Raw genomic sequence first — 25,984 nt, forward strand, 5'->3', positions numbered from 1 at the left:
TGAAATTTCTAAATATAATAACTTTATTTTTTATCAACTCTTTTGAGCTTATACTTTGAACATCGCTAATGTTGTGACGTGATAAATATTATTAGAAGGCCAAGGGAGCAAACTGTGAAATGAGCCAATAACATTAGCATATTAATAATAGTTTTGATCGTCTTTGGGTTCATTCGTTCACTGTAATATATTTTTGCTAGAGTATTGTTATTCTGATACAAATTTAATATATTTTTTAAAATATTTATAATCGAACAAGATAAACAGAACTCAAAAACTTAAATTAAAATTATTAAAATGATCGAATATTTTATATAAATAACTAATAAATTTATATTTAAATAAGATAGCCCTTTCCTCAACAAACATTGTCTCAAACTCTTAAATAATAATAATGTCACAAAAGTAAATAAAAAGTACCTTCAAAGACATTGAATTTTGTGGCACACATGATTATAAAGGGGGTAGGGTGCAATATGAATCAAATTTTAATAAGGTAATGGTAAAAGAGTAGTGGCAGGCAGGCTTAGAAGAGTTGAGAAAGGCCCCAACAGAATCAAATGAGGGCAATGCCCTGAACAATCAATGCATCTGCAAGGACTTGATTAGCAGCCTGAGATGGATGAACACTGTCCCAAAATACATATTGGCTGGCATTGGAACAAGTTCCTGGTGCCTTTGGATTGCACAAAAATGCGGTTGTCTCTACTGTTCCAGTTCCACAACACCCTTTTGTTGCTTCAACAAAACCTGCCAAAAACAGACTCCAAATTTTAACTCCAAATCCATTGATTAATGCATCAAACTCACTTTCTCCAATACATACCATAGTTAGAGGGAGATTTAACAATGTCGTAAAGTGCCTTGAATATGTCGAAAACCACAATCTTAAGACCAGGATGCTGCTTCTGGAGATTGGCTGCTGCGGCGTTGAGCTTTTTATTGAATTGTTGAGCATCGGTATTGAACCTGGAGATGCATCCTTTCTCGTGGTAACCGAACAATGTTCTTGCTAATGGAACGCAACCTAACGGTGGAAGTGAGGTAACCCCAATTTTCCTAGCTCCCAACCCATAGAGGTTCTGTTTGTCAATCATGGAACCCAATATTTAGTAACAGATTCATCAGTTCAATGCGACCACAGACAGGTGATTTACCAGAAAGAAGCAAGGAAATATATACCTTGACGAAGTTTGTGAAGGTATCAATAAGGAATGAGCCGTACTGGTCTGGAGTATAGGCATGGTTAAGTAGAGGGTTGACATAGTAGTTCTGGAGGAAGTCACCGCTTCCTGCACTCAATACATACAGTGCATCCTTGGTAATGGATGCTGATTTGGTGCTGCCTGCTACCTTTGCTAGCTTTGCCTGGTATTCCTTGAAATACTCTAATTGCTGGGTCAATGTGATGGCATGCTGCAAGAACATAGGAAAATAGAAACTTTATAGTTATACACTGAGAGACAATTTGATGTGGAGATACGGATTTCAGCCTATAAGGTTTAAAATATTACATTCACCATGGCAGCTTTGTCATCATAGCCAGAGCCAGCTGAAGCAAAATTGGCTCCAAGCAGAAGGTTCTTCCCTGATGCTTCTGGGCTAAGGTAAGCTGGTGGATAAGTTGTAAACCCCAGAGTTTCAGCTGCAAGAAGGAATGATTTCAGTAAAACTTTCAAACTCCATCAGTTCTAAACTCGGACTTTGGTGCTTAATTAGCTCTACTTACCAGTGATGTCAGTGGCTAATTTTCCATTGCAAAACCTCCCAGTAGGCTTTTTGTTGGCAAAGTCCCGTCCATAAGGAGGATAGTTAGCCTTGAAGATGGTAGGGAGATAGTCATTATTGCCCACATCTACCACAGAGTCACCAAAGGTGATGATTGCAGGAACAAGAGTGGTTGATTCTTGTCCATACCCTCTGCTTATTGCTGCAAATGCAAACACCAAAAACATGATTACCCTTCTGCTACAATAACCATCCATTTTTGTTTACCAGTGGGTTAGTACACTGAAGCTTTGGGCGCAGAGTTGACCCTTATAAACCGACAAAAAATGACTAGAATGTGGTCTGTCTTGAAGGAGGAGGATGGGGGTTGAGAAGATTCAATAAATGATGGTAGTTCAAATGAATATCTTAACTAATTTGCTTATGCCCTATAGTCCTCAATTTTTTATTTTTATTTTTTGTAATTTAGGACTTTCCTTTCTGTAATGTATCGATATGCAGAAGATTAGATTACATTTATGAACTTCTCTGTATATCTAACCAAAACAAAGCAAGGTAGTTGGATGACAATAAAGAGGGGTGTTTTTGGACCCGAAACAAGGAGGAACTGCATGTGCAGGAGTTATTGGCCAATCGCTGAACAACTTTGGCATGTAATTGTGTGTGCCTCTATATCATTACTATTTAGCATCACATCGATCAAAGTTGTCGAGGTTAAATACTCTTAATCGTCTTTTTTTTTCTGCTCTACTTCTTCACTGTATAATATACGTTTCTTCTACGCTTAGATTAAGGTGTAAGGCTGTTAATTATTCAAACCGCATGCACGTAAGGGGACTTGTTTAATATATATAAATATTATAGTTGAATTTTTCTTATGAGTTCAAACTTTTTGAAATAGATTTGATGAAACCGCATGCACCTTCAGAAACCTCAGCCTTGTAAATGTGGTCACCTCTTTACAAATAGGGTGGTCAATTTTTTTATTCAGGGTTTTGAATCAATGTTCTAACAAAGTAAATAGTTGAGATTGATTTGGTATTGCCGTGCTAAAGTTAAAAAGGGGAAGGCATATAGGGTGTGGTCACCCTAACGCCCTGACCATGAATATATTTAGTTATAATTTATAATATTTCTCGAGCAAAATTAGAATAAAAAGGTATAAAAAAAAAGCTGCATGATCTGATTTAATTGCTGTTATAAAGTTGTGGGCTGATAATGTTGATTTGTTTGAATGCTCCTATAGGCTGGCATTATTATTTTAGTCAACTAATATATTTTCCATATTAATGTTATAGAGATTAATTCATATTTGAATTTGAGTTTTTTTTTTGAAAATATAATAATATAACTTATTATTGAATGCAATGCTTGCTAACAAGCTGTTACTAAAAACAAACTTGTTAATAAGTATTAATATTGTCTCCCACAAAATTCCATGTAAGATTTTAATTATATTTCCAAATCAAGTGACATTAACAGGGTGTAAAAGAGTGAAAATATTTGCATATTGTAGTCACCGGAAGAGGTTGGTTTTTAGAACATTTCGACAGTTGGCAATGGTATTTTGTCTAAAGGATCCAACTTATTCTTTGTCAGAACCATTGCAGAACCCTAGTTATGAATTAAACTTGGAAATCAACAAAAGGAATACCATATGTGATTAAAGCCATATTTGATAAATTTAGACATAATAGGATACAAAAACCATGTTTGTTTAATCAATCGGGTTTCATTTCAACTTTTCGTTGTTATAATATATATATACCTGTAATTTTTTTGTTATTTTTGGAATTGGCATTGTGGTCCATATTAGTAGGTACTTAATAGCAGGCTCAAGCTAAATGAAAATGGATCTAAAAGCGTGTTTTGGGGGGGGGGGTTGTGGTGTTTTAATGTAGATGGTGGTTGAAGATTTGCTCCAGGCTGGCTGGCTGACTTTGGGCAGGGGAAAGACGCAAGGATTGAAGTGAGGCTGAACCAAATCCCCAACACTAAAGGCAAACACCGCCACTCCATTTAAGGCTTTCACCTGCTAACTTAAATGCCTTCTCTCTGCCATTCTCAATACCTTCTCTTCTCTTCCCAAACTCAGCTATCTCTGTTCTCCAACAGAAGAAAATGAATAGGATTTCTGAGAAAAAGTTTTGCAAGAACTGCACCATGAGTCTATGTTACTCCAATTTTAACATGATGTGTCTGATTCAGATATTTTATTAAAAACAATTGAAAATCCGAAATGCATAGAGAACTACAAATATATATACATATATATTCTTTATATAAGGTGGACGAAAAATGAGTAAAATAACAAGGGACGATTGTCAAAGGGAAAAATAAATTAAACAATTGGAACTAAAAACAAAGTTAACTGCCTAGTAAGGGTGAGAAGAGGTTATTGTACATTTTTTTAAAATTAAAAATTAAAAATTAATGTAGTCCGTTTTTAAATTAAATTTGTTGGTGTGACATTTCAAAATAAAAAAATCACTAGATAATTATGTAGCTAAAAAAATGAGGTTGTGATAAATTTAAATTTAACAATTGGTCTTACATTTTTAAATTTGAATAGAAAGAAAATATATTTTGAAATGGTGAATGTAAAATGATTTATATAATTATGTTTAGAAGATGATTTTTGTTTTCAAATTAGCCAGGTTAATTGTTAAAATTATTTTTAAGAAGTTTGTAAGTTTGAAAATGATTTCGATTATTTTAATTATGTAGCAGGAAGGAAGTGAGAGAGAAAATTATTTCCAAACATACTCCACTATTTAACAAATCAAAGTTTAAAGGCGTGCTTTTATTACAAGGCAATATTATATAGATAACTTCAGAAACTGAAATAGCAAGCAAACATTAATTTCGTAGTATAGATAAAATTCTGAAACCCAAATACCAAACATTATTCTAACATCTTAAAAATGCGACAACAACATCTCTAAGAAAACCCTGAAGCTGAGGCATTAAACTGACGAGACGGAGAGAACCCCGGATTCACCATCTTAACTTCGCCGGGAAGTACTGCACACAAACAAGAATTTGCAGAAAGTTTAACGTCAAAAACAGTGCTGGATATGATAAAGGATTAGGATCTAAACAAAGCTCAAACTTGTTGTGCCCACCTTTTCAATGAGAGAGAGATAATATGGCTTGACCTTTTCGATATCGATCCGGACTTTGCTCTTGCTGTAAAGATCATATTTACTGCAGGCAGAATTGCAAGTGGAAAAACTTGCTTAGTATTGAATAAGAATCAGGACAAATATAACTTAGAGCAAGTAAAACTCGTACTTGAATATTTGGAGCCACTTCAGATTCTCAGTATCCTCCTCGTTCATTAGGTGCCTGTATGCTCCTGACTTATGCAATGCTGCAACAATATTTAGTGTGCATCGGTTCAATATATAAGTTGGAATCGATATCGATCGGAGTTGGAATAGTAAATGAAGCCTCACCATAAAACGAGTGGTATCGAATGATGAAAAGAGCTGCTGGTGGCAGAGTCGTATTGTTCCCCTTGGCCACCTGAATAGAGATAACAAATTTAGTTTTTTATCGTTGCAGTTTACAGATGTCTAAAAGGTTATTTGTTAAGGTCGGAGATTCAGACACAAAGTGGGGGATATACCAGATACATGTAGTCATCATGCCCCCACGACATCATCACATTGTTAAGTCCACATCCCTCTAAGTACACCCCATATTTAGTGTTGTAATCGGAGTTATGATAGTCAGGATTTTCCTCGAAATACTGGAGCAACAAAGAGCATTGCTTTAGAAATCATTAGGTGCAAAGACTGTTGAAAAGTCAAAAATGGGAGGTGCAAGTGGCACCGAAAGAAAAAAAGTGATAGGCAAGTTGTTTAAAGTTGAATGGGATAATTACAATTTTGGTCCCTAATTTTTTAGGCCATTTGCAAGTTAGTCCCTGAACCTCAACTATAAATAGGCCTAACCATTTCTCGTTTCAACCATCCCAACCAATCTTTCTCTCTTAGTTTTCTCTCTTCTCCCATTTGAGAATTCTTAAGGAATTCTATTTGTTTGTAATATTTTGGAGATAGTAAAGTTATCATCTGGTGTTAGTGCCCGAAGACGTAGGTATAATTTACCGAACCTCGTTAAAACTCTTGTGTTCTTTCTTATCCTATTTTTCTTTCAATATTTGAGGGTATAATAGTAGTATTTAATTGTGCTATTAAATTACTAAAGAAGGGATATTCTGTCTAAGGAAAGACTTGGTATTTAAGAGATCCATGTGATCCACCTCTCTTTCCTGAGAATTGAACTTTGTGTGATTTTTTAGTACAATAATTTACACGCTTCCGACCCTATTGGAACAACAAGTGGTATCAGAGCCGAAGGTTAATCGTAGTATACTCTGTGGTTGCAGTTTAAACTGATCTTCCACATCAGAAAAGATTTCCTTAGGTATATTGAAAGATTATGGAGAAAACGGTCGGTGTAGGAGCTTCAACATCGTCCATGTGGACAAGACCGACAATTGCAAATGCAAGATTGGCCGTGGAGATCTTTGATGGCACGGGCCATTTTGGTATGTGGCAAAGTGAGGTTCTAGATGCCCTTTTTCAGCAGGGTCTAGACATTGCCATTGATGAAGAGAAACCGGATGATGTACAGGAGAAAGATTGGAAGGCGATCAATCGGTTGGCATGTGGCACAATTCGATCATGTCTTTCTCGAGAGCAGAGGTATGCTTTTTCAAAGGAGACTTCTGCAAATAAGTTGTGGGTGGCACTTGAAGAAAATTTTTTGAAGAAAATTTTTTGAAGAAAAACAGTCAAAATAAGCTCCACTTGAAGAAAAGACTGTTTCGCTTCACATACGTCCCAAGTACCACAATGAATGATCACATCACCAAATTTAATCAGTTAGTCACTGATTTGCTGAATATGGATGAGACATTCAAAGATGAAGATTTGGCTTTGATGCTGTTGGGGTCACTTCCTGAGGAGTTTGAGTTCCTAGAAACTACTCTACTTCATGGCAGGAGTGATATATCTCTGAGCGAAGTCTGTGCGGCCTTATACAGTTATGAACAGAGAAAGAAGGACAAACAGAAAAACTCAATCAGAGATACAGAAGCTTTAGTAGTCCGAGGTCGTTCATACACTCGGAAGAAAACTCAAAAGGGGAGATCAAAGTCAAAGTCCAGACTCGGGAAAGATGAATGTGCTTTTTGTCATGAGAAAGGCCACTGGAAGAAAAATTGTCCAAAGCTGAAGAATAAGGGAAAAGCTGCTGTAGATGCTTGTGTTGCTAAGCATGATACTAGTGACTCTGAACTATCACTAGTTGCATCATCATCGTCGTTCCATTCAGATGAGTGGATATTGGATTCGGGTTGTACCTATCATATGTCCCCTAACCGGGAGTGGTTCTCTGATTTAGTAGAACTAAATGGAGGAGTTGTTTATATGGGCAATGACAATGCCTGTAAAACTGTTGGGATAGGTTCAATCCAATTAAAGAATCAAGATGGATCAACCAGAGTTCTGACTGATGTTCGGTACGTGCCCAGTTTGAAGAAAAATCTCATCTCATTGGGAGCCTTGGAATCCAATGGTTCAGTTGTTACTATGAGAGATGGGATTTTGAAAGTGACATCTGGCGCACTTGTGATATTGAAGGGCATCAGGAAAAATAACTTGTATTACTACCAAGGTAGTACAGTTATTGGAGCAGTCGCTACAGCTTCCGGTAACAAAGAATTGGACTCAATGCAGTTGTGGCATATGAAGTTGGGACATGCCAGCGAAAAATCCTTGCAAATTCTGGCAAAGCAAGAATTGTTGAAAGGTGCAAAGGCTTACAAATTAAAATTTTGTAAGCATTGTGTTCTGGGAAAGCAAAAGAGAGTGAAATTCGGTACTGCTATCCATAATACAAAAGGTATTTTGGAATATGTTCACTCAGATGTGTGGGGGCCTTCCAAGACACCTTCATTGGGAGGAAAACACTACTTTGTTACTTTTGTTGATGACTTTTCCAGAAGAGTTTGGGTGTATACCATGAGAACTAAGGATGAAGTGCTTAGAGTTTTTCTTAAATGGAAAACTATGATTGAAAACCAGACTGGCAAGAAAATCAAGCGGCTTAGGACGGACAATGGAGGGGAATATAAAAGTGATCCGTTCTTCGATGTGTGCCAAGAGTATGGTATTGTTCGACACTTCACAGTTAGGGATACACCACAGCAGAATGGATTGGCAGAGCGTATGAATCGAACATTGCTTGAGAAAGTTCGATGTATGTTGTCCAATGCTGGGTTGGGCAAGCAATTTTGGGCTGAGGCTGTGACATACGCTGGCCATCTTGTTAATCGTTTGCCATCATCTGCATTAGAAAGAAAAACTCCTATGGAGGTATGGTCTGGAAAACCGGCTACAGATTATGATTCCTTACATGTGTTTGGAACCACTGCATATTACCATGTGAAGGAGTCAAAGTTAGATCCGAGGGCAAAGAAAGCTCTCTTTATGGGAATCACTTCTGGAGTGAAGGGATTTCGTCTTTGGTGCTTAAGCACAAAGAAAATGATCTGTAGCAGAGATGTTACCTTTGATGAATCTGCCACATTGAAAAAGGTAGCAGATAAAGATATTCAGACGAGCAATACTCCACAGCAGGTGGAGTGTACTCCAAAACAGGTGGAGTTTGAGCAGATGGGGATTTGCCCAGTTAATAAGTCTAATTCTCCAGCCACAATGGAGGAATTAGAGGTTGAAGAGGTTCTGACCCAAGAACCACTAAGTACACCAGAACCAGTTGCAGTTGCAAGGCCACGGAGAGAAATTCGTAAACCTGCTCGATTTACTAATATGGTGGCCTATGCCCTTCCCGTTGTTGATGATATTCCTATCACTTATCAAGAAGCAATGCAAAGCTTAGAAAGTGATAAATGGAAAAGCGCCATGGATGAAGAAATGCAGTCTCTCCGGAAGAACAATACTTGGGAGTTGGCGCAATTACCGAAAGGTAAAAGGGCAATCGGATGCAAGTGGGTATTCGCAAAGAAAGATGGATCTCCTAGCAAGAAGGATATTCGCTACAAGGCAAGATTGGTAGCTAAAGGCTACGCTCAGAAGGAGGGAATTGACTACAATGATGTATTTTCCCCTGTTGTGAAGCATTCCTCCATTAGAATTTTGTTGGCCTTGGTAGCACAGTTGAATTTGGAGCTAGCTCAACTTGATGTTAAGACGGCTTTCTTGCATGGTGAGTTAGAAGAGGAGATCTATATGACTCAGCCAGAAGGATACACAGATGCTGGTGGTAGAAATTGGGTTTGTAAGCTTAACAAATCGCTATATGGATTGAAGCAATCCCCGAGGCAGTGGTACAAGCGATTTGATAGCTTTATGAGAAGGCAGAAGTACACAAGAAGCAAATATGACAATTGTGTGTATTTGCAGAAGCTGCATGACGGATCTTTCATTTATCTACTCTTGTATGTTGATGATATGTTAATCGCTTCGAAGAGCCAAAATGAGATAGATAAGCTGAAGGCTCAGTTGAATCAAGAGTTCGAGATGAAAGATCTAGGTGAGGCCAAGAAGATTCTCGGCATTGAGATAAGTAGAGATAGACCGAGAGGCAAGCTCTGTTTAAATCAGAAGCAATATCTGAAAAAGGTATTACAATGTTTTGGTGTAAATGAAAACACAAAACATGTAAGTACCCCACTTGCTTCTCATTTGAAACTTAGTGCTCAATTATCTCCGAAGACTGAAGATGAAAGAGAATATATGGCGAAAGTCCCATATGCTAATGCAGTTGGGAGTTTGATGTATGCGATGGTGTGTACGAGGCCTGACATTTCACAAGCTGTTGGAGTTGTGAGCAGGTATATGCATGATCCTGGAAAAGGACATTGGCAAGCTGTGAAATGGATTCTACGGTATCTTCGAAAAACCGTAGATGTTGGTTTAATTTTTGAACAGGATGAAGCACTTGGTCAGTTTGTAGTTGGATATGTTGATTCCGACTTTGCTGGTGATTTAGATAAACGTCGTTCAACTACGGGGTATCTGTTTACTCTTGCGAAAGCCCCAGTGAGTTGGAAGTCTACCTTACAGTCTACAGTAGCTGTGTCTACTACAGAGGCAGAATATATGGCAGTTACAGAAGCTGTTAAGGAGGCTATTTGGCTTAATGGATTGTTGAAAGACTTGGGAGTTGTTCAAAGTCACATTAGTCTATATTGTGACAGTCAAAGTGCTATTCATTTAGCGAAAAATCAAGTCTATCATTCAAGAACCAAGCATATCGACGTAAGATATCACTTTGTGCGGGAAGTCTTTGAAAAGGGAATAATTCTACTTCAGAAGATTCTGACAGCAGATAATCCCGCAGATATGATGACCAATGTGGTAACAACAATCAAGTTTAATCATTGTTTGAACTTGATTAACATCCTGAGAATTTGAGCACCTTTAGGTGTATGGCGCTCGAGAGCGCATTTGGAGGCACTACAAAAGATAGCTTTATCGAATTTGAGGAGTTGAAGGAAGTGTGTGAAGATGTGATTATCCTAATCAAATCTTCAAGGTGGATATTGTTGAAAAGTCAAAAATGGGAGGTGCAAGTGGCACCGAAAGAAAAAAAGTGATAGGCAAGTTGTTTAAAGTTGAATGGGATAATTGCAATTTTGGTCCCTAATTTTTTAGGCCATTTGCAAGTTAGTCCCTGAACCTCAACTATAAATAGGTCTAACCATTTCTCATTTCAACCATCCCAACCAATCTTTCTCTCTTAGTTTTCTCTCTTCTCCCATTTGAGAATTCTTAAGGAATTCTATTTGTTTGTTATATTTTGGAGATAGTAAAGTTATCATCTGGTGTTAGTGCCCGAGGACGTAGGTATAATTTACCGAACCTCGTTAAAACTCTTGTGTTCTTTCTTGTCCTATTTTTCTTTCAATATTTGAGGGTATAATAGTAGTATTTAATTGTGCTATTAAATTACTATAGAAGGGATATTCTGTCTAAGGAAAGACTTGGTATTTAAGAGATCCATATGATCCACCTCTCTTTCCTGGGAATTGAATTTTGTGTGATTTTTTAGTACAATAATTTACACGCTTCCAACCCTATTGGAACAACAAAGACTTTATTCAAAAGCAATGATCTTTTCATTAAACTCTACGTATATGCTCAGAAACTGAAAGGAATTACCTTGTGGTGAACAATTGATTTGTCAAAAGCACAACCAACAGGAAATGTGTCACCTATAACACCAAGGATCATGATTAGAATCTAGACATAAGATTAGCCAACTGGGGTGTCACATTATTCTACAATAAGAATACTCACCTACAACAGCCCACTGAGGAAGCTCCCCAAAACCAGGATGAAGAAGCACCTTCCCAAGGTCTACAACCCCCAAATAGGAAACAAAGCATATGATCAATAAAATTTTACAAATTGTAAAAACGAGTCTCGTAGAATCTCATGAAATCGTACCATGGATAAGGCCAGTCAGGTGCATCCAGTCCTCATTAGGATAGTCTTTTCTGATAGCCTCAGCTGTTTGCAGCAAGTGTTCAATCTGAGGTTCATCCAAGTCGGGGTCACTCTCATCGATTACGTCGTTAAGAAGTTCACAGCATTCCCATATGCCCATCTCCATCTTGTTCAGTTTACCATACTCTGTTCTCATTCTCTTGACCTACAATTGAGTAAGTTCATGGGTCCATTAATGTACAATGTATAAATATTTAGCATAGTTTGCACCAACTAATTGGACACAGAAACAGCACAGGTTGCTTACAAAGTCAGAAGTCTGATTAATATGATTGGTCCGGTAGAAGTTCTCCACACCCTGTTGCCTCTCACTTTCAACATGATAATCTCTGTTTTCGTAAATAAAGTAGATTAATCAATCAACCAATCAATGATAAGACCTTTGGTCAGCAAAATAATGCAGGCCTGTTACATTTGTTTTATAACCATAGATAAAACTGATATGCCCTGACATCAAAAAACTCTCCAAATAATCAACAATTTCAGCATGAAAATCTATGTAACATTACAAATCCATGCCATAAACAGATATTTATAATCATCTAGTCTTATGTCTCTCTCATCTATCGGTATTGACAAAAGCAGATCCATGTTTTCCGGCTCGGACCAAAAAGTAATCGGATTTAGGTTCAAACAGACAATTTAGCTGCAATCTCTGTAGACAATGGCAGGGTAAAGGGAAAGATTTCCTTTGTCATTATTTCCTTGATGAGGAAATAAAGTAGACTTGATAGATTTGAATTTGTAGCATGTACACTATTCTATACCTTGTATTAGTTTTGTTATTTTGTCCATATTTAGATACTATTGTTACACTTATTTGTTCATATATTAATATTAGTTAGTTGCCCTTGGTTTGAAAAGAGAAAGATAGGCATGATGTAAGTAGGTATAAAGAGCTACCTAAAAGTTTGGCCAAAAGAGTTTGTCTGTGGCACCACAAATCCCCCATCCAACACCAGTTCATTGTCTGCATTATCGAGCTTGTTAACCCCTGCTTCAACACCTGAGATAAAGGGAGGAAGGAAAAAAAAAACAGAATTACTAAAAGAATCTTCTATACTGTTAAAGGGTCATCAATCATTCTTGAACCTCAATTTATTATTTCTTTATATAGACCGATGATCAGCTTACCAGCAAAATCACAGCATTTACTTTAAACAAATATTATGAACAAGAAATAGAAAAACTCTAGCACCCCAGAAATTATTTTGAACATATAAAACTATCAAAACAACATTGAAGAAATGTTTTCTTGGGAAAGAAAAAACAAAAAGCAATGGAAACCATAAAGAAATACCAAGCTCGGGTTGATCAATGAGGATAGTCATTGTGATCAAGAGAGAAGCTCAATGCCTCCACTGAACTAAGAGGAAAGAAAACAATGGAAGCTGAGAGAATTTATGGGAATTGAATTCAAGGTTTTGTTGCAGAGTAGGCCAAGAAAAAGGGTTGGTATATATAACCAGTCAGAAGAAGCCCTTTCCTGAAAAATATAAACTTACGTCCCTTACTATAATTTACAACATTTTTTGTCCCAAAAATGAAATTTGCAAATTTTATTTCTTAGGGAAATTAATAAGTATCGTCATTAATATTTTAGGAGAATACTGTAACTGGCAGAGTCCTATCCCATACAAGTTGGCATATGAGAGGCAGAAGATGAGATAGAGAAATAAAGAGGGCATCAGTTGTTGGGTTGTGTTATTTCTATTTAATAATTTATGGGAGGGATTAAATTAGTTTGGTGAAGCGGTTAAATAATAGCACTTCCTTTAATAAATTAATTATGAAGATAATCTTACACATTTTTGTAATTTTTTTAAAGCTATTATTATTCAGCTAATATCAAAATCGGAACCTCGTATCCCTCAACAATATCTTTGTAATTTTTTAAATCACTAGAATTTAAAAATATTAAATGTTTAATCCACAAATTTTAAATTATTATAATAATATCAATTTGGATAAATGTAAAAACATTATTTTTAATTTAAATTATAACATATTTTAATAATAATACAATTTTTTTAACTATTTTATCATATATAAATAGTAATACCAGAACATCAAATAAAACTGATTCAAGTTCAAACATGGACATGATTTTTCTAGGGAATCAGGAGGTGACCCGTTAAAACATTTAACACAATCACACTAACTTATTTGGCAAACTAATAAAAATGTTTTTTTTTTCTTTAAAAGATTAACCCATATTATAAATACATTTTTATTTTTAAATTTTTTTATAATATCTTTAAAAAATAACTTTTTTGAAAAGTATAATTTAAAATAAATATTAGTATTTGGTAGATTGCTAATAAAATATTTTAATTTTACAAGTAAGATTTAAATATTTCTTTTTTTTAAATATTATCATTTTTTAATTTTTTTATTATACATATATGTCAACTTTAGAACTCTATTTTTATAATACAAAAGCGTGAAAAAAATTATATTCAAATATATTTATAAAAAAAATGTAATAAACAAATGACTCCGGTGAAAATGAGGCTCTGGAAATCATTATGTTCTTGGTTTAAGTTTTAATATTTTGGGATATGTTTTGAGTTTGAATTATTTTTTTTATAAATTTTATATAAAATATATAAAAAAATAAATTATTCTTATTATAATATTTGTTATATTTTAAGTAAAATGATTTTTAATTATTTTCCAAATAAATTAATGTTTTTATTGAGTCTACTTTAATTTAGTCAACCATTTAAAGTTAGTAAATATATAAAATAGGGGCTAGAAAAATTTTTGGGGACCGGAATTATAATTTTTAAAAGAGTAAATTAAATTTGTTAATATTTTAGGGGTAAAGCGTAATTTTACCATTACTAATTTAAATTTTTGTAAATTATAAATAGGTCTAAATGAAAATTTTTCTATTTTAGGTCCTTGCCATCTCTCCGATTTCTTTATTGATATAAAGTAATGTTTAAAAATATATTTAACTAATGAAAAATTCACTTTTTTTAAAAAATTTTATTTACTCTTATATTGTATATTAGTGTGAAAAAAATTATTGATAAATGAATTTCAAGCGTACAATGAACATAATAATTATTTAAATATTATAAAAATGAAAATAGTTGACCGATCATGCTAAAAATATCGATTTTTATATATAAAAAAAACTCTAGGACAAATGTTTATATCATCTTTCAGTGTTATGTTTTAAACAAAAGTTTTGACGCAGTGCATAACTCTATTTAATTTCTGATTTTTTTTTATGTTTTAAGATTTAAGCGTTTAATTTTTGTTTATTTTGATTTATATTTTAATTTTTATGGAAATATCGGAGAAAAGAAAAGTGAAAACTATTTTTAACAACTTTTTTGTGATTTGGGTCCATTTAAAGATTTCTAACTTATCACACTTCAATGTTTTGATTATAACTCCACCTACAAAACTTCACTTCAAGCCCATAATATACTTTTAAAAGAGGTGTGAAAGATTTCATCCCACAAAAGCCTAAAATCATTATAATAATAAAGACCTTGAAGTTTATGATAGAAAATTGTCAAAACCGGGGAAAAATCTGCTTTAATTGATTAAAGGTGATATTGTCTTTTCTACCATTATGTGAATTTTAGCGTATAAATATATATTATTACATCAAAATTAAACCCACAATATTATTTTATTTTTATTGTTTTTCTCTAAACATGAGTTCTAGATTTTGTTTGTAGCGAAAAGAATTTCAAAATTTTAATTATTCAAGTTTATGAAATATATATCATGTTTTAATTACAAATATTCATACTTATTTAAAAAAGGTATTATATTTGATAGCTTAAAATATTAGCTTTGTCAATCCAAATCTTTAAATTTATAATTATTTTATTATTATAATAGTTATAATGAATCACGTGATTAGATATAAGCTAAATATGTAAATATATGATATGGTCTAAATGATCCCATTTGTATGCCTTTATTGGTTAGAATTATTAAGATTGTCAAAATTTTAATGGTAATGATGTTAGAAAAAATGAATCTTCGGCCCTTTATTATAGAATTATTTGTTAATAAGGAAAAATAATTTTAACTAGCATCCATTTTAAGTGAAATAATTTCAATTAATTTTGAAGGTAAGGAAATAGTGATTGCTAAGAATTAATTTATTAAATCATATTAAATTTATCTTTACATCAATCACAAATTTATAAATCAAAATTGAAATTTCTCTTTTCGCTAAATTCTCATTATATTAATTAAAAAATCTATTAATAATTTTTCTTTTGACAAATTTTAGTTTTGAACTTTAATTAGAATTTAAATTATTTTTTATTTTTATGTTAAAGAAATAAAATTATCATAATTTTCTAAAGACCAGACGATGCATATTGCTAAATATATAGAAAATGAAAAATTATTTGGCTGGTTTCGAAATTCGAAATCACAAAATTGTGGTTTTAAATGTGCACGATTTTATTATGATGAAAATGATTGCCGTCATGGTCGAGTCAGCTTTGCGTTGGACAACACCAATTTGATAGCAGTAATTTGGTTAAGAGGGGACCTACGCGGTTGGATCCACCCGGCGTGGCACTCTATCAAGACTTGTACTATTTGTCTTTCTTTTTAATTTTTAAGTCGTATTATTTCGTACCACAGTTGACAGTCAGGGGAAAAACTAGGGGTTCGCAGAATAGCTTAAAATAAAAAAAAAATAAAAAATTTAAATTTTTTAAAATTTTAAATTAATATTTTAACTCTCTTAAAAATATAAATCTAATTTTTAAAAAATTATAAAATATAATAAGTTATAATTTAATTTAGAGTCGACTTAAAAATGTTGCTCCTCTTGACAGTAGTAGTAGTAGTATTAGTGATAGCCTATCCATCACCACAAATAACAGAGGGGGTAGGTAGCTGCCTAACATTCAACCCTTTGCCTTACAATATACCTAAACCACACGATGGGGGAGAACTTGGCATACCCTTTGCCTTGCATTACACCCTACTCTCAGTTCGACACGTCTGCACACTCCTTTTTTCTATTGGCTAAAAGGCCACGAATCTTCCGCGTTGCCGCTACTTCATTGTTACCTGCTCTTTTTTGGGAATCTATTTTGTCCGAAAAATTTTACTTATTAAAATGAATTTTAATCCATTCAATAAACTTCTTATTTTATACACGAGATAAATCTTTTTAATTCCTAATTAATTCAAAATAAAATTTTGATTGATATTGAATTTTGAGATCATTACTTTCTCTGGCTATAAAATAACAATAATTATCAAAAACTCTTTTGTTGTGAATTTTCTTTGGAATGATTGCTAAAAATATAAATATATATATTTGCTTTATGTTAAAATAATTTGAGTATTGATAAATGATATAAAATATATCAGATAGTGATAACTTATATATTGATAAGTTTATGGTGAAAGAAAAAGGGAGGCTTTTTTTTCCATTGCCTTCCAGTGGGGAAATGAATTTAATTTGTCTTCAAGTGGGAGAATGATAAATACACTGAAGTTGTCAATATTAAGCGCAATACAATTGTATGGCATCAAATGAAGAAAACAAAAGCACACATGAAATGTGATCATATACAATACTATGATACCAACACAAGCACGTAACATAGATTTCCTAACATTTATACCATACAAATAATTAACATATCAATAAATATTTCAAGCATAACACCTCTTTGTAGTTTTCAAAAAAAAATATCAATTAAATCTTTTCAAACTTTTTACATCCGATTGAGTCACTGCTTTAATTGACGGTTAAAAATTAACGACAATACTAATGTCGCTGTCAACATACACAATGTCAGCAAGAATAAAAATATATATATTTAAAATAAGTGCACAATAAATCTAGACAAATTATTGTACAAGTTCATTTGCATCTAGGCACCTTTTATATAATTCTATGATTTTAATTAATTTCTAATGATTTTTATAAATTATTTTATTTAAATTTATAAAATTTTTTGGTTTTTAATAGATTCCTAATCATCTTTATAAATATTAATAATTTTAGTGATTTATGGACAAAGATTTATCTAGACTCAGTGGTGTACTTATTTTTTTTATTTTACCACGTCAGCAATCGATACTAATGTGGAATCTATTAATGGCCACGTCAACATTGTTATTATTTTCTGATGATCAACGTTGGTTAAAGGTCTCATTTTTCAAAATTGTCAGTTCATGGGATCAATTGGGTTTAAAAAAATTGGAGGAACTTAATTAATGTTTTTTTTATTAAAGTTTGAAGGCTTATTTTACCAATAAACCTATACATAAATATAACACAACAAAATAAAATGAACCATCAACTTTATAATACAATTTATAGGGACAAATTGTTAACCTATTATCTTTATGATAATAGGTTAGGATTAACGTTAGTGTGAGAATTACTAGATTCGACTAGGGAGAGTGATATTGTTTGTTGGGAACCATTAAAAAATTATCTTTCATGCTTGTAAGTGCATATTTTTTAATGTTTAAGAAATGTTTGTCAAGGTCGAGCTCGAACTCTCATTTCTAGACATACATTTGGAGATCTAAACTACCTCCAAAACTAAAAATATTCTTTTAGAAATGTGGACTTATAGTTGTCCCAACAAAATCTTTCCTCCGACATAGAAAATTCATGGTAGAGGATTTATGCCCATTGTGCTCTAATTCTCAAGAAGATATCCAACATGTACTTAAGGATTGCCAAATTCCTTGGAATTTATGGTGTTCCATTTTTGCTTTTGCCAAAGTTTCCCCCATTCTTGGTGTCGAGTGGAGGATATCTCTCTTCCAAGGTTTGGGCAATTAAGCTAAAAATCCCTTTTAATGTCTTATTCACTTTTACATTTGTGGGAGGTTTGACTTACTCACAACACTTTGGTCTTTGGAGATGATCGCCCTAAAGATCATCTCATTGATAAAGTTAATATTGAAGTGTAGGGTTCTTTGCCCTTTCTCTAGCGACAAATAAAAAAAAGATTTACCCTGTTTTGTTTTGGTGTCTTGGAAACCATCTCTAGTGGTCTGGTTTAAACTTAATATTGATGGATCTTCAATAGAAAATTTTGGAAGAGTGAGGGTTGGAGTTCTCATTAGGAACCATTATAGTGACTGGATAATTGGAGCTTATCGACATATCCCAAGAGCCATCATTGTTGAGATAGAATTATGAGCCTTAAGAGATGGGCTATCTATAGCTAAGGACTTGAACATTACTCAACTTGAGATAAAAGTGGATTTTACTACCAATATACAATTTATATCTATTAATCAGAGTTTTTGAAGTGGTTGTCAATGTCAAGTGTCTACTTTCTCTATCACTACATCAAACACATAGCTTGCCTTATTTGTTGCCATATTTGATCAGAATATTTTGATAATTTGCTTGCATCTTTTTGAGGATATTGTGTAGCCAATCTTGTATTTATCATTAGAGAAAAGACTGAATTAAGCAAGATTATTTTTCAAGGATTTTTATGTGGTCTACTTACCTTATATATTTAGATATGCAATCCATGAAGATATAAGTTGATTTTATGATATTTTGTATCCTTATATTAAGGATAATTGATTTGATGAGATTTAGGCAGATCAAATGTTACCTTGTGAACATTGATTCATGCCTTAAATATGGAAGGCTTCAACATTGATGGATATTTTATTTGTAATGACCCGATTTTCAGTCTTGCCGTAAAATTCAGTTTCGAACTGAATTAATTAAATTGAGTTAATAAATAAGTAAAATAGAATAATTGTGAGTCATGTATGGATTAGAAAGGTCGAACTAGTAAGTGTTAATGAATTAATTTGGTTATTAAAAATAGCACAAGGAATAAATTTTAAATTTAGGAACTGGAGAAGGAGTTAGTTAGACATTAAACTAAGGACTAAAGAACAAATAGACCAAATCAATCATATGTTAGTGGAATGTAATGATTTTTTTAACAAACTCATTATAGGTTATATTTGCTCTTTTTGACACAATGCCTAGAACTAGGCATAGCCCTTCCCCAACCAATAAATAGGAGGATAATACGCTTCAATGCACTCTAACCCACGTCCTCTTGCATTGACAATAATGCCCATGCTAATCGAGCTAAGACTTAATCGGCTAGTGAAATGTAATGACTAAATTCATTTATCATCATTAATATAATTAACATTAATTAATGATTTTATGTTAATTGATTAATATAGATTAATTAAGTTTAAAACCTTTATTAATCTGTGTATATATATGTGTGTTTAAGTAGTGGAAAGAAAGAGAAAGCCATTTCTCTTCTCCCACATTCGATGAAGATTAACAAAATAAGAGAAAATAAATTTTCTCTCAAGTTCTCACCATTGTCGAATCTTCACCAAGGCAATTGTAAATTCTTTTTTCTAAATTTTCAATAGAATTTTGGTTATAGATGTTAGATGTTGAGGACACATTAGTTCAAATTGATTGTTAGAGTTGTGTAACCAAAATTCATGTTAAATAAATAAAATACAGTGGCAAAATAGGGGGATCTATACGGTATAGGTTGCACAAGTGAAATCCGTATAGAAGTACACTTCTTCTATTTGATATTGATTGTACAAGTAGAATCCATATAGAACTTCTCTCCATCTATTTGGCATTGATTAGATTAAGGTTGTTCAACCTATAAATAAAAGAAGTTGAAACTCCTCTAGTATCATTCGAATTTCAATATTAGTGAATTTTCTTCTCTTCTACCCATGGTTTATCTCAACAGGGTTTCCACATAAAATCTGTGTTCTTATTTTTCTTTCTTTAGCTTTTGCGATCGTTCTATATTATCATTATCGACATTCAGTTTTTTCTTTGATAAATTAGTGAAATTTAGTGTAAACATCCATTGGTAAAAACCTTAGGAAATTTCGAGGTTAGAATTTTTAACTCGTGCATGTATAATTAAGTTAGGTAATGGGAAAACATGTTGAAATTGTAAAAAGAAGTGCCAAATTAAGTTTAAATCCTTTGATTAATTATATATTATTAAGGACCAAATTGTAAAGGATGAAAACTTTGAGGTTTGGTAATAAAAAATTATTATAAGAGGTCTCTGTACTATATTTATTAAGCCAGATTTAAGTTCAATCAGGCGAAATGTGAGGTATGAGTGTTTTAAATATTAGGAAATTGAGGGACCAAATTGTAATGGACGCATTCATGTTTAAAACGTCGTAACATATATTTGAATTGTTTGATTAATGCGTTTTTCATATTCTGATTTAATTTACATAGCTAATGACGACGTGGGATCTTCTTGGGACAAAGGGAAGACTAAAGCTGTTGACAAGTGAACAATTCCAGTTTGTGTTCTCATAATTCGAGTTCGTTAAATAATTAAATGTGTTATGCTTGAATTGTCAAATGATCGAAAATAGTAAACTGTTGATATGATTATATTTGAAAGGTACGCATATACTTGATTACGTGATTAAGATCATTGGTATGTAATTTGTAGATGTATATGTATATGCTTGCTTAATATTATGTGATGATTAATAATGTAATTTGCCTTATTTATGTTGTTAGATAAAGTTGCTAGTATAGTTGGTATGTCATAGGGTCCATATTGATAAGTGGTTGATTCAGTGCTATGTGTGTATATATCATGATAGTTTTCTAATACCTTAGGGGTCGAGAATGTATCACTAGCTCAAATACACTGGGGGTACGAGCATATTCTGGTGTGATTGGTGGGATCAATGCATTTATGCCCGATTAGCACTTCGGTGCCTATTTAATGTAATGGTGGGCTGATTCGAGTATTTGTTCTTGTATCCGATTTGGTTAATAGGGATTAAAATGTAAACATGGCATGCTGATCATATATGAAACCAAAATGAGACACTGATGCTAATATAAAACATGATTTGGATATGGTAAATTAGATGCCAATACACTAGTGGTGCATAGTTATGTGAAAGCAAGAAAAATGTTGAAAAAAATGTGATCTAATGAGTTTTAGGTGTTAACGTATTAATAATGTTAACATCTCCAAAATTAAAATATAAATTGTCTAGACATAACTTTGAATTTTTACAAATGATAAATGTTTTAACTCTGGTTTTGATTTAACATAACCTCGTAATTAGATGAAATATGGTCTTAGATCTTGTGAATGCATGTGAAGGATTTGATTAAATAATTTATTGGTTATGTTATTGATAAATGTGATTAAACCTATTGAAATCATACTGAATTAGTTTGAGTTGCTTCGGCAACGTAATGTGATATCACACACTCGAATCCAACAATCGGGTCGATAGTGGGGTGTCACATTATTGTTGAGGCAAGTATTTTTTTTAAGTGGCTATTTAAGTGCCAAAAGAAGTGGCCACTTTTGCTAGCGCATTGACATGTAGTATGACTTATCTTGTTTGGAGTTTGAAATCTTTTCAACCAAATCAATTGGACAATGACTTAGATGATTTTGTGGACTTGTGTTGGCATATATTTGAAGATCCATCTTGTAGAGCAACAAATCATTGAAGATTTTATCAAATAGGATCAAGCAATTGAACCCCATAAAATATGGGGATTGAATCAGGACTAATTTAAAAACTTATCTTGAAGATCTTTGATTTATTATGGAATCTATAGGCTATGTGTAAAAACTTTTTATGATGCTATTTTAGTGGGATATTGATTGTAATTTATCTTTATTTTAGCAAGCCGTGAACTCTTGTATATCAGAGGCTTGTATACGTTAAAACTATGTAGAAAGAATACTTATGAGTTCATAAAGGAACATAGTTTTGTGAGTGCTTTTGAGACAGTAAAACCTTTTGTTATTGGTTTTACAAACTAAGTTCTTAAGGGGAGAATTTAGTGGTGAGAGGTCTAGTCTTTGAGATACAAGAGTGAATATTCTTCATTGGATGTATTAGATCTAGGTTTACTAGTTTTATTTGTTTCCAAAAATAGTGAATTCATTTCCACTGAGCTAGACTCCGCAAATTTAGGTAAACCGAATTACATGATCAATTTGATGCCCCTTGTTTTTCGTTCTACTTTTCATACTCATATTTTGTTCAATGCAATTATTGATAGTTTCATGTCAACAATATCCACCGATAAAGTCTATAATATTTATTTATTCCCATTAATTGATGAGTGCATGATGCTCATATGTAGTACGATTTCTAGGTCACCAAACATGTTTTTCGGAAAAGAAGCAAATGTGTAGATACCTTAGCTCGATTTGGAAGCAACTTTCAACTTGATGAATGTATGGTTGATGACATTTCTGTTCGAAACTTGTTTTGGTTATTTAGAACTCTTAATTGTTTAATTTTTCTATTAGCTAACGATATGCAGGATTGTATCTTGTATCAAATAATATTTTAAATTTCAGTTTAATGAATATTAGTTCCTTTATTTGACAAAAAAAGAAGTATCTTTACTGGTAAGATTTTCTTTATTTAACAAATAGGTTGTTGGCACTCGGCATGACAATCAATGATTGGATCATTTTATTTTCAAACTTTTGTCTGTACTTGAAAGAAAGCGTTGGGGCAAGGCAACGCAATACAACGCTATATCGCAAAATATCTGTGATGGCTGAAAAACGTAGCAATTAAAGTTGAGCGGGGCAGGCGGTGCTGCCAGAAAGCAACGGCTAGCTTTTACACCATGTTTGGTTGGGTGTATTGGCTATGCCAATACACCCCTAATCGGTGGGCCCCACTTAAGCTCCCTTTATTCCGTTGTTTGGTTCATGGTAATGCTATTACGGGTGTAATCCATTACTGCCCTAATCGGTGAAATCCACCGATTTCTAATCCGCCCCTTCTGCTCAGTTTAGGTGCTGCTTCACTTTACCCTCCCTGTTTTACCCTCTGCCTCTTCTGTTCCCCTTTGCCGTCAGGAAGGAGATTCAAGATGAGATGGATAGAGAAACTGGCCGAACCAAGCAAATCTCCAGTGCTCCAATTCATCTTAGGCGCTATCATGTTCTGATTCATGTTTCCTTTGACTTAGATATTGGAAGGTAAATCTTATCGGCTGAAATTCCCTTGGGTTGGTGTCGTGAATCGCTCACAAGCAGATATTAACAAGAATGTTGATATGATTGCTGCTCGACGTAGAGAGCGTGAGCATTTTTCTACTACGCCTGAATATAGGCATCTTGCTCATAGAATGGGTTCTGAGCATCTTGCTAAGATGCTTTCAAAGGTAATCTATAGGGCGTTTATTTCTTTTTTCCTTTTTTTGTACTTTTTATCCTATACTTTCTTGTAAAGGACAAGATGATACTGGTTTTAGTGCTATCTTTTCTTAAGTTGTATTAACTTTGTCATACTGGTTAATGTCTCAGCATTTGGAAACTGTTATCAAGTCTAGAATCCCTGGCATTCAGTCCCTTATTAATAAAACAATTGCTGAACTTGAAACCGAATCGAGTCGCCTTGGAAATCCTATTGCAGCTGATGCGGGTGTAAGTGTGCTCTTGTGTGTGGATTTTGGAATTCTTTGGCTATTCCACTTGCAGTTGATTATTAGTTATAAGCTCTTTAGGAATTACTGATGATTGAGATGCTTATACAGGGGAAGTTGTACACAATTATGGAGATTTGCCGTCTTTTTTATCAAAATTTCAGAGAACATTTGGATGGGGTGTATGTATCACGTCTTGTTTTACCTTCCTTAATACACCTGTCTTTAACATCATTCAATTTTGCTAATTTTGTTAGAGATTTTTTCTTGACTTTCAATGTTGTTCACAGGCGTACTGGTGGTGATAAGGTTTACAATATTTTCGACAACCAACTTCCTGCTGCTTTGAAAATGTTGCAATTTGACAGGCAACTATCAATGAAGAATATTAGGAAGCTCATTACTGAAGCTGATGGAAGCTGATGGCTATCAACCACATTTAATAGCTCCTGAACAAGGATACCGTCGTTTGATTGAATCTACTTTAATTACTATCAGAAGTCCAGCTGAGGCTGCTGTTGATGCGGTATGAAAGTAAATTTTAGCAAAAATGCTATATCTGTCATATTCAATTTGGCATGCCAAGATCATTTGGTTTTCTTTTTCTTTCAGCATCAGTTCAGTTGTGATTCTTAAAAAAAAAATTTCTTTCAAGTATCAAGATTCTTGCTATCCTCTACTATTTAGTTGTCTTACATAAAAATGTTGATAATTTTTAACTGCTATTAAGGTCTCGGTTTACTAGGGATCATGTTGGTCATAGACTGATGCTTCAAATTGGATTGATTTCATTTGTTACATTTTTCAGACTCATTCCATTCTGAAGGATCTGGTTCACAAGGCTATGAGTGAAACTCCGGTATGTTCCCATCTTTGCTTATATTGTTCATGTACCAAAGAAATTTTGCCTGCTATTTTTCTATCTTTTGACATTGAGTTTAGTATTCTTCAAGGTTTATAAGAGTCAACATGGTTTGGTTTTCAGGAGTTAAAGTAATATCCTGCACTCAGAGTAGAGGTGGGAAATGCTGCGATCGAGTCTCTTGAAAGAATGAGGGTTCAGAGCAAAAAAGCAACACTTCAACTGGTTGATATGGAATGTTGTTACCTTACAGTTGAGTTCTTCCGAAAGCTTCCTCAAGATGTGGATAAGGGTGGCAGTGCTACGCAATCAATATTTGACCGATACAATGACTCCTACCTGAGGAGAATTGGTAGGTTCATATACACAAAAAGTTGAGGATGGATCTCAATTGTTTGAAACTTAATCGAAGGATACTATTATTCAATGTATTTTATTTCTGATAATGGGTTTCTAACAATGTGTGAGCAGGAAGTACAGTTTTGTCTTACGTAAATATGGTCTGCACTACTTTGCGCCACTCGATTCGAAAGTTTATTGTTTATTGTCAAGTCCGTGAAGCTAAAAGAAGCCTGCTTGACTTTTTCTACACGGAATTGGGTAAACTGGAGGTGAGAAATGTCCTCTCTTAACCAACTTACCGTCTGTTACTTATTTTGGTGAAACAGATGATCAGTGAATGATTTCTGAGAAATTTCTTTTGTAGCAAAAACGATTATCGGCATTACTGAATAAGGATCCAGCAATCATGGAACGCTGATCCGCTCTTGCGAAGAGACTGGAATTATATAGGAGTGCATAAGCTGAAATCGATACGGTCACTTAGTCGAAGTAAGAGTGGGTAAATTTAGATCCATGGGGCATGGTATTGGGATCTGTTTTGTTGTATTTTCGTTAAAGAAATATATTTTTTACCATATTTTAGAATGCAAACATCATTTGTTGTGTATTCTGAGTTTCTTTAAAGTTGTATAATATGCAAATGTTTTGCCACTTTATCACTTATGTGATTTTTCATTCATTAATTTAAGCATCCGAACACATTTTGGAAATAACTTGAGTTTGACCCAAATACCTCTCGATTTTTTCTTTTTTCTTTTTGCAATTTATTAATTTAAGCATTTTTGAGATAAATTTTAAAATTACTAGATAAATTCTCTTCCCATGCTTCGGAAAATTAGTCATATTTTGACTAAGATATTTATATTGGAATATAATGATTTAATTCTAAATTGGTCATATTTTGAATAAGATATATAAATATATAGTAATTTGACTCAAGAAAATTAACTTGGAAGGTTTTTCGATATAATGTTCAGAATCACTCAACTTCTAAATACAATAATACAAACATGCAATAAATTAATACATGATATAAAAATAATATCAAAAATAATA

General features: G+C 33.3%; 2 protein-coding genes and 1 pseudogene across 4 annotated transcripts; 1 reads left to right on the forward strand and 2 right to left on the reverse strand.

The window, feature by feature from the left end:
• Positions 1 to 308: 308 nt before the first annotated feature.
• Positions 309 to 2,230, reverse strand: LOC107906128 (GDSL esterase/lipase APG). 2 transcript variants are annotated; one of them, XM_041093732.1, is made up of 5 exons: positions 1,730 to 2,230; positions 1,521 to 1,645; positions 1,183 to 1,416; positions 827 to 1,082; positions 309 to 750 (listed from the first exon to the last, which is right to left on the reverse strand). In XM_041093732.1, the coding sequence occupies exons 1-5, from the start codon at positions 1,983 to 1,985 to the stop codon at positions 557 to 559; spliced, it is 1,065 nt and encodes a 354-aa protein (XP_040949666.1). In that variant the 5' UTR covers positions 1,986 to 2,230; the 3' UTR covers positions 309 to 556. The 2 variants fall into 2 exon arrangements, with proteins under 2 accessions (XP_040949666.1, XP_016688499.1); XM_016833010.2 differs by having other exon boundaries at positions 1,515 to 1,645.
• A 2,248-nt stretch (positions 2,231 to 4,478) lies between these two features.
• Positions 4,479 to 12,962, reverse strand: LOC107906127 (inositol oxygenase 1). 2 transcript variants are annotated; one of them, XM_016833007.2, is made up of 11 exons: positions 12,577 to 12,962; positions 12,180 to 12,282; positions 11,524 to 11,605; positions 11,217 to 11,421; positions 11,067 to 11,126; positions 10,929 to 10,981; positions 5,360 to 5,482; positions 5,187 to 5,256; positions 5,023 to 5,101; positions 4,854 to 4,935; positions 4,479 to 4,752 (listed from the first exon to the last, which is right to left on the reverse strand). In XM_016833007.2, exons 1-11 carry the CDS (start codon positions 12,605 to 12,607, stop codon positions 4,726 to 4,728), a joined length of 915 nt encoding a protein of 304 aa, XP_016688496.1. In that variant the 5' UTR covers positions 12,608 to 12,962; the 3' UTR covers positions 4,479 to 4,725. The 2 variants fall into 2 exon arrangements, with proteins under 2 accessions (XP_016688496.1, XP_016688497.1); XM_016833008.2 differs by lacking the exon at positions 5,360 to 5,482 and having other exon boundaries at positions 12,577 to 12,907.
• Positions 12,963 to 17,959: 4,997 nt separating this feature from the next.
• Positions 17,960 to 25,638, forward strand: LOC107919669 (dynamin-related protein 5A-like; annotated as a pseudogene).
• Positions 25,639 to 25,984: the final 346 nt, after the last annotated feature.

Source organism: Gossypium hirsutum, chromosome D05, assembly GCF_007990345.1.
Source record: "Gossypium hirsutum isolate 1008001.06 chromosome D05, Gossypium_hirsutum_v2.1, whole genome shotgun sequence".
NCBI classification, from domain to species: domain Eukaryota; kingdom Viridiplantae; phylum Streptophyta; class Magnoliopsida; order Malvales; family Malvaceae; genus Gossypium; species Gossypium hirsutum.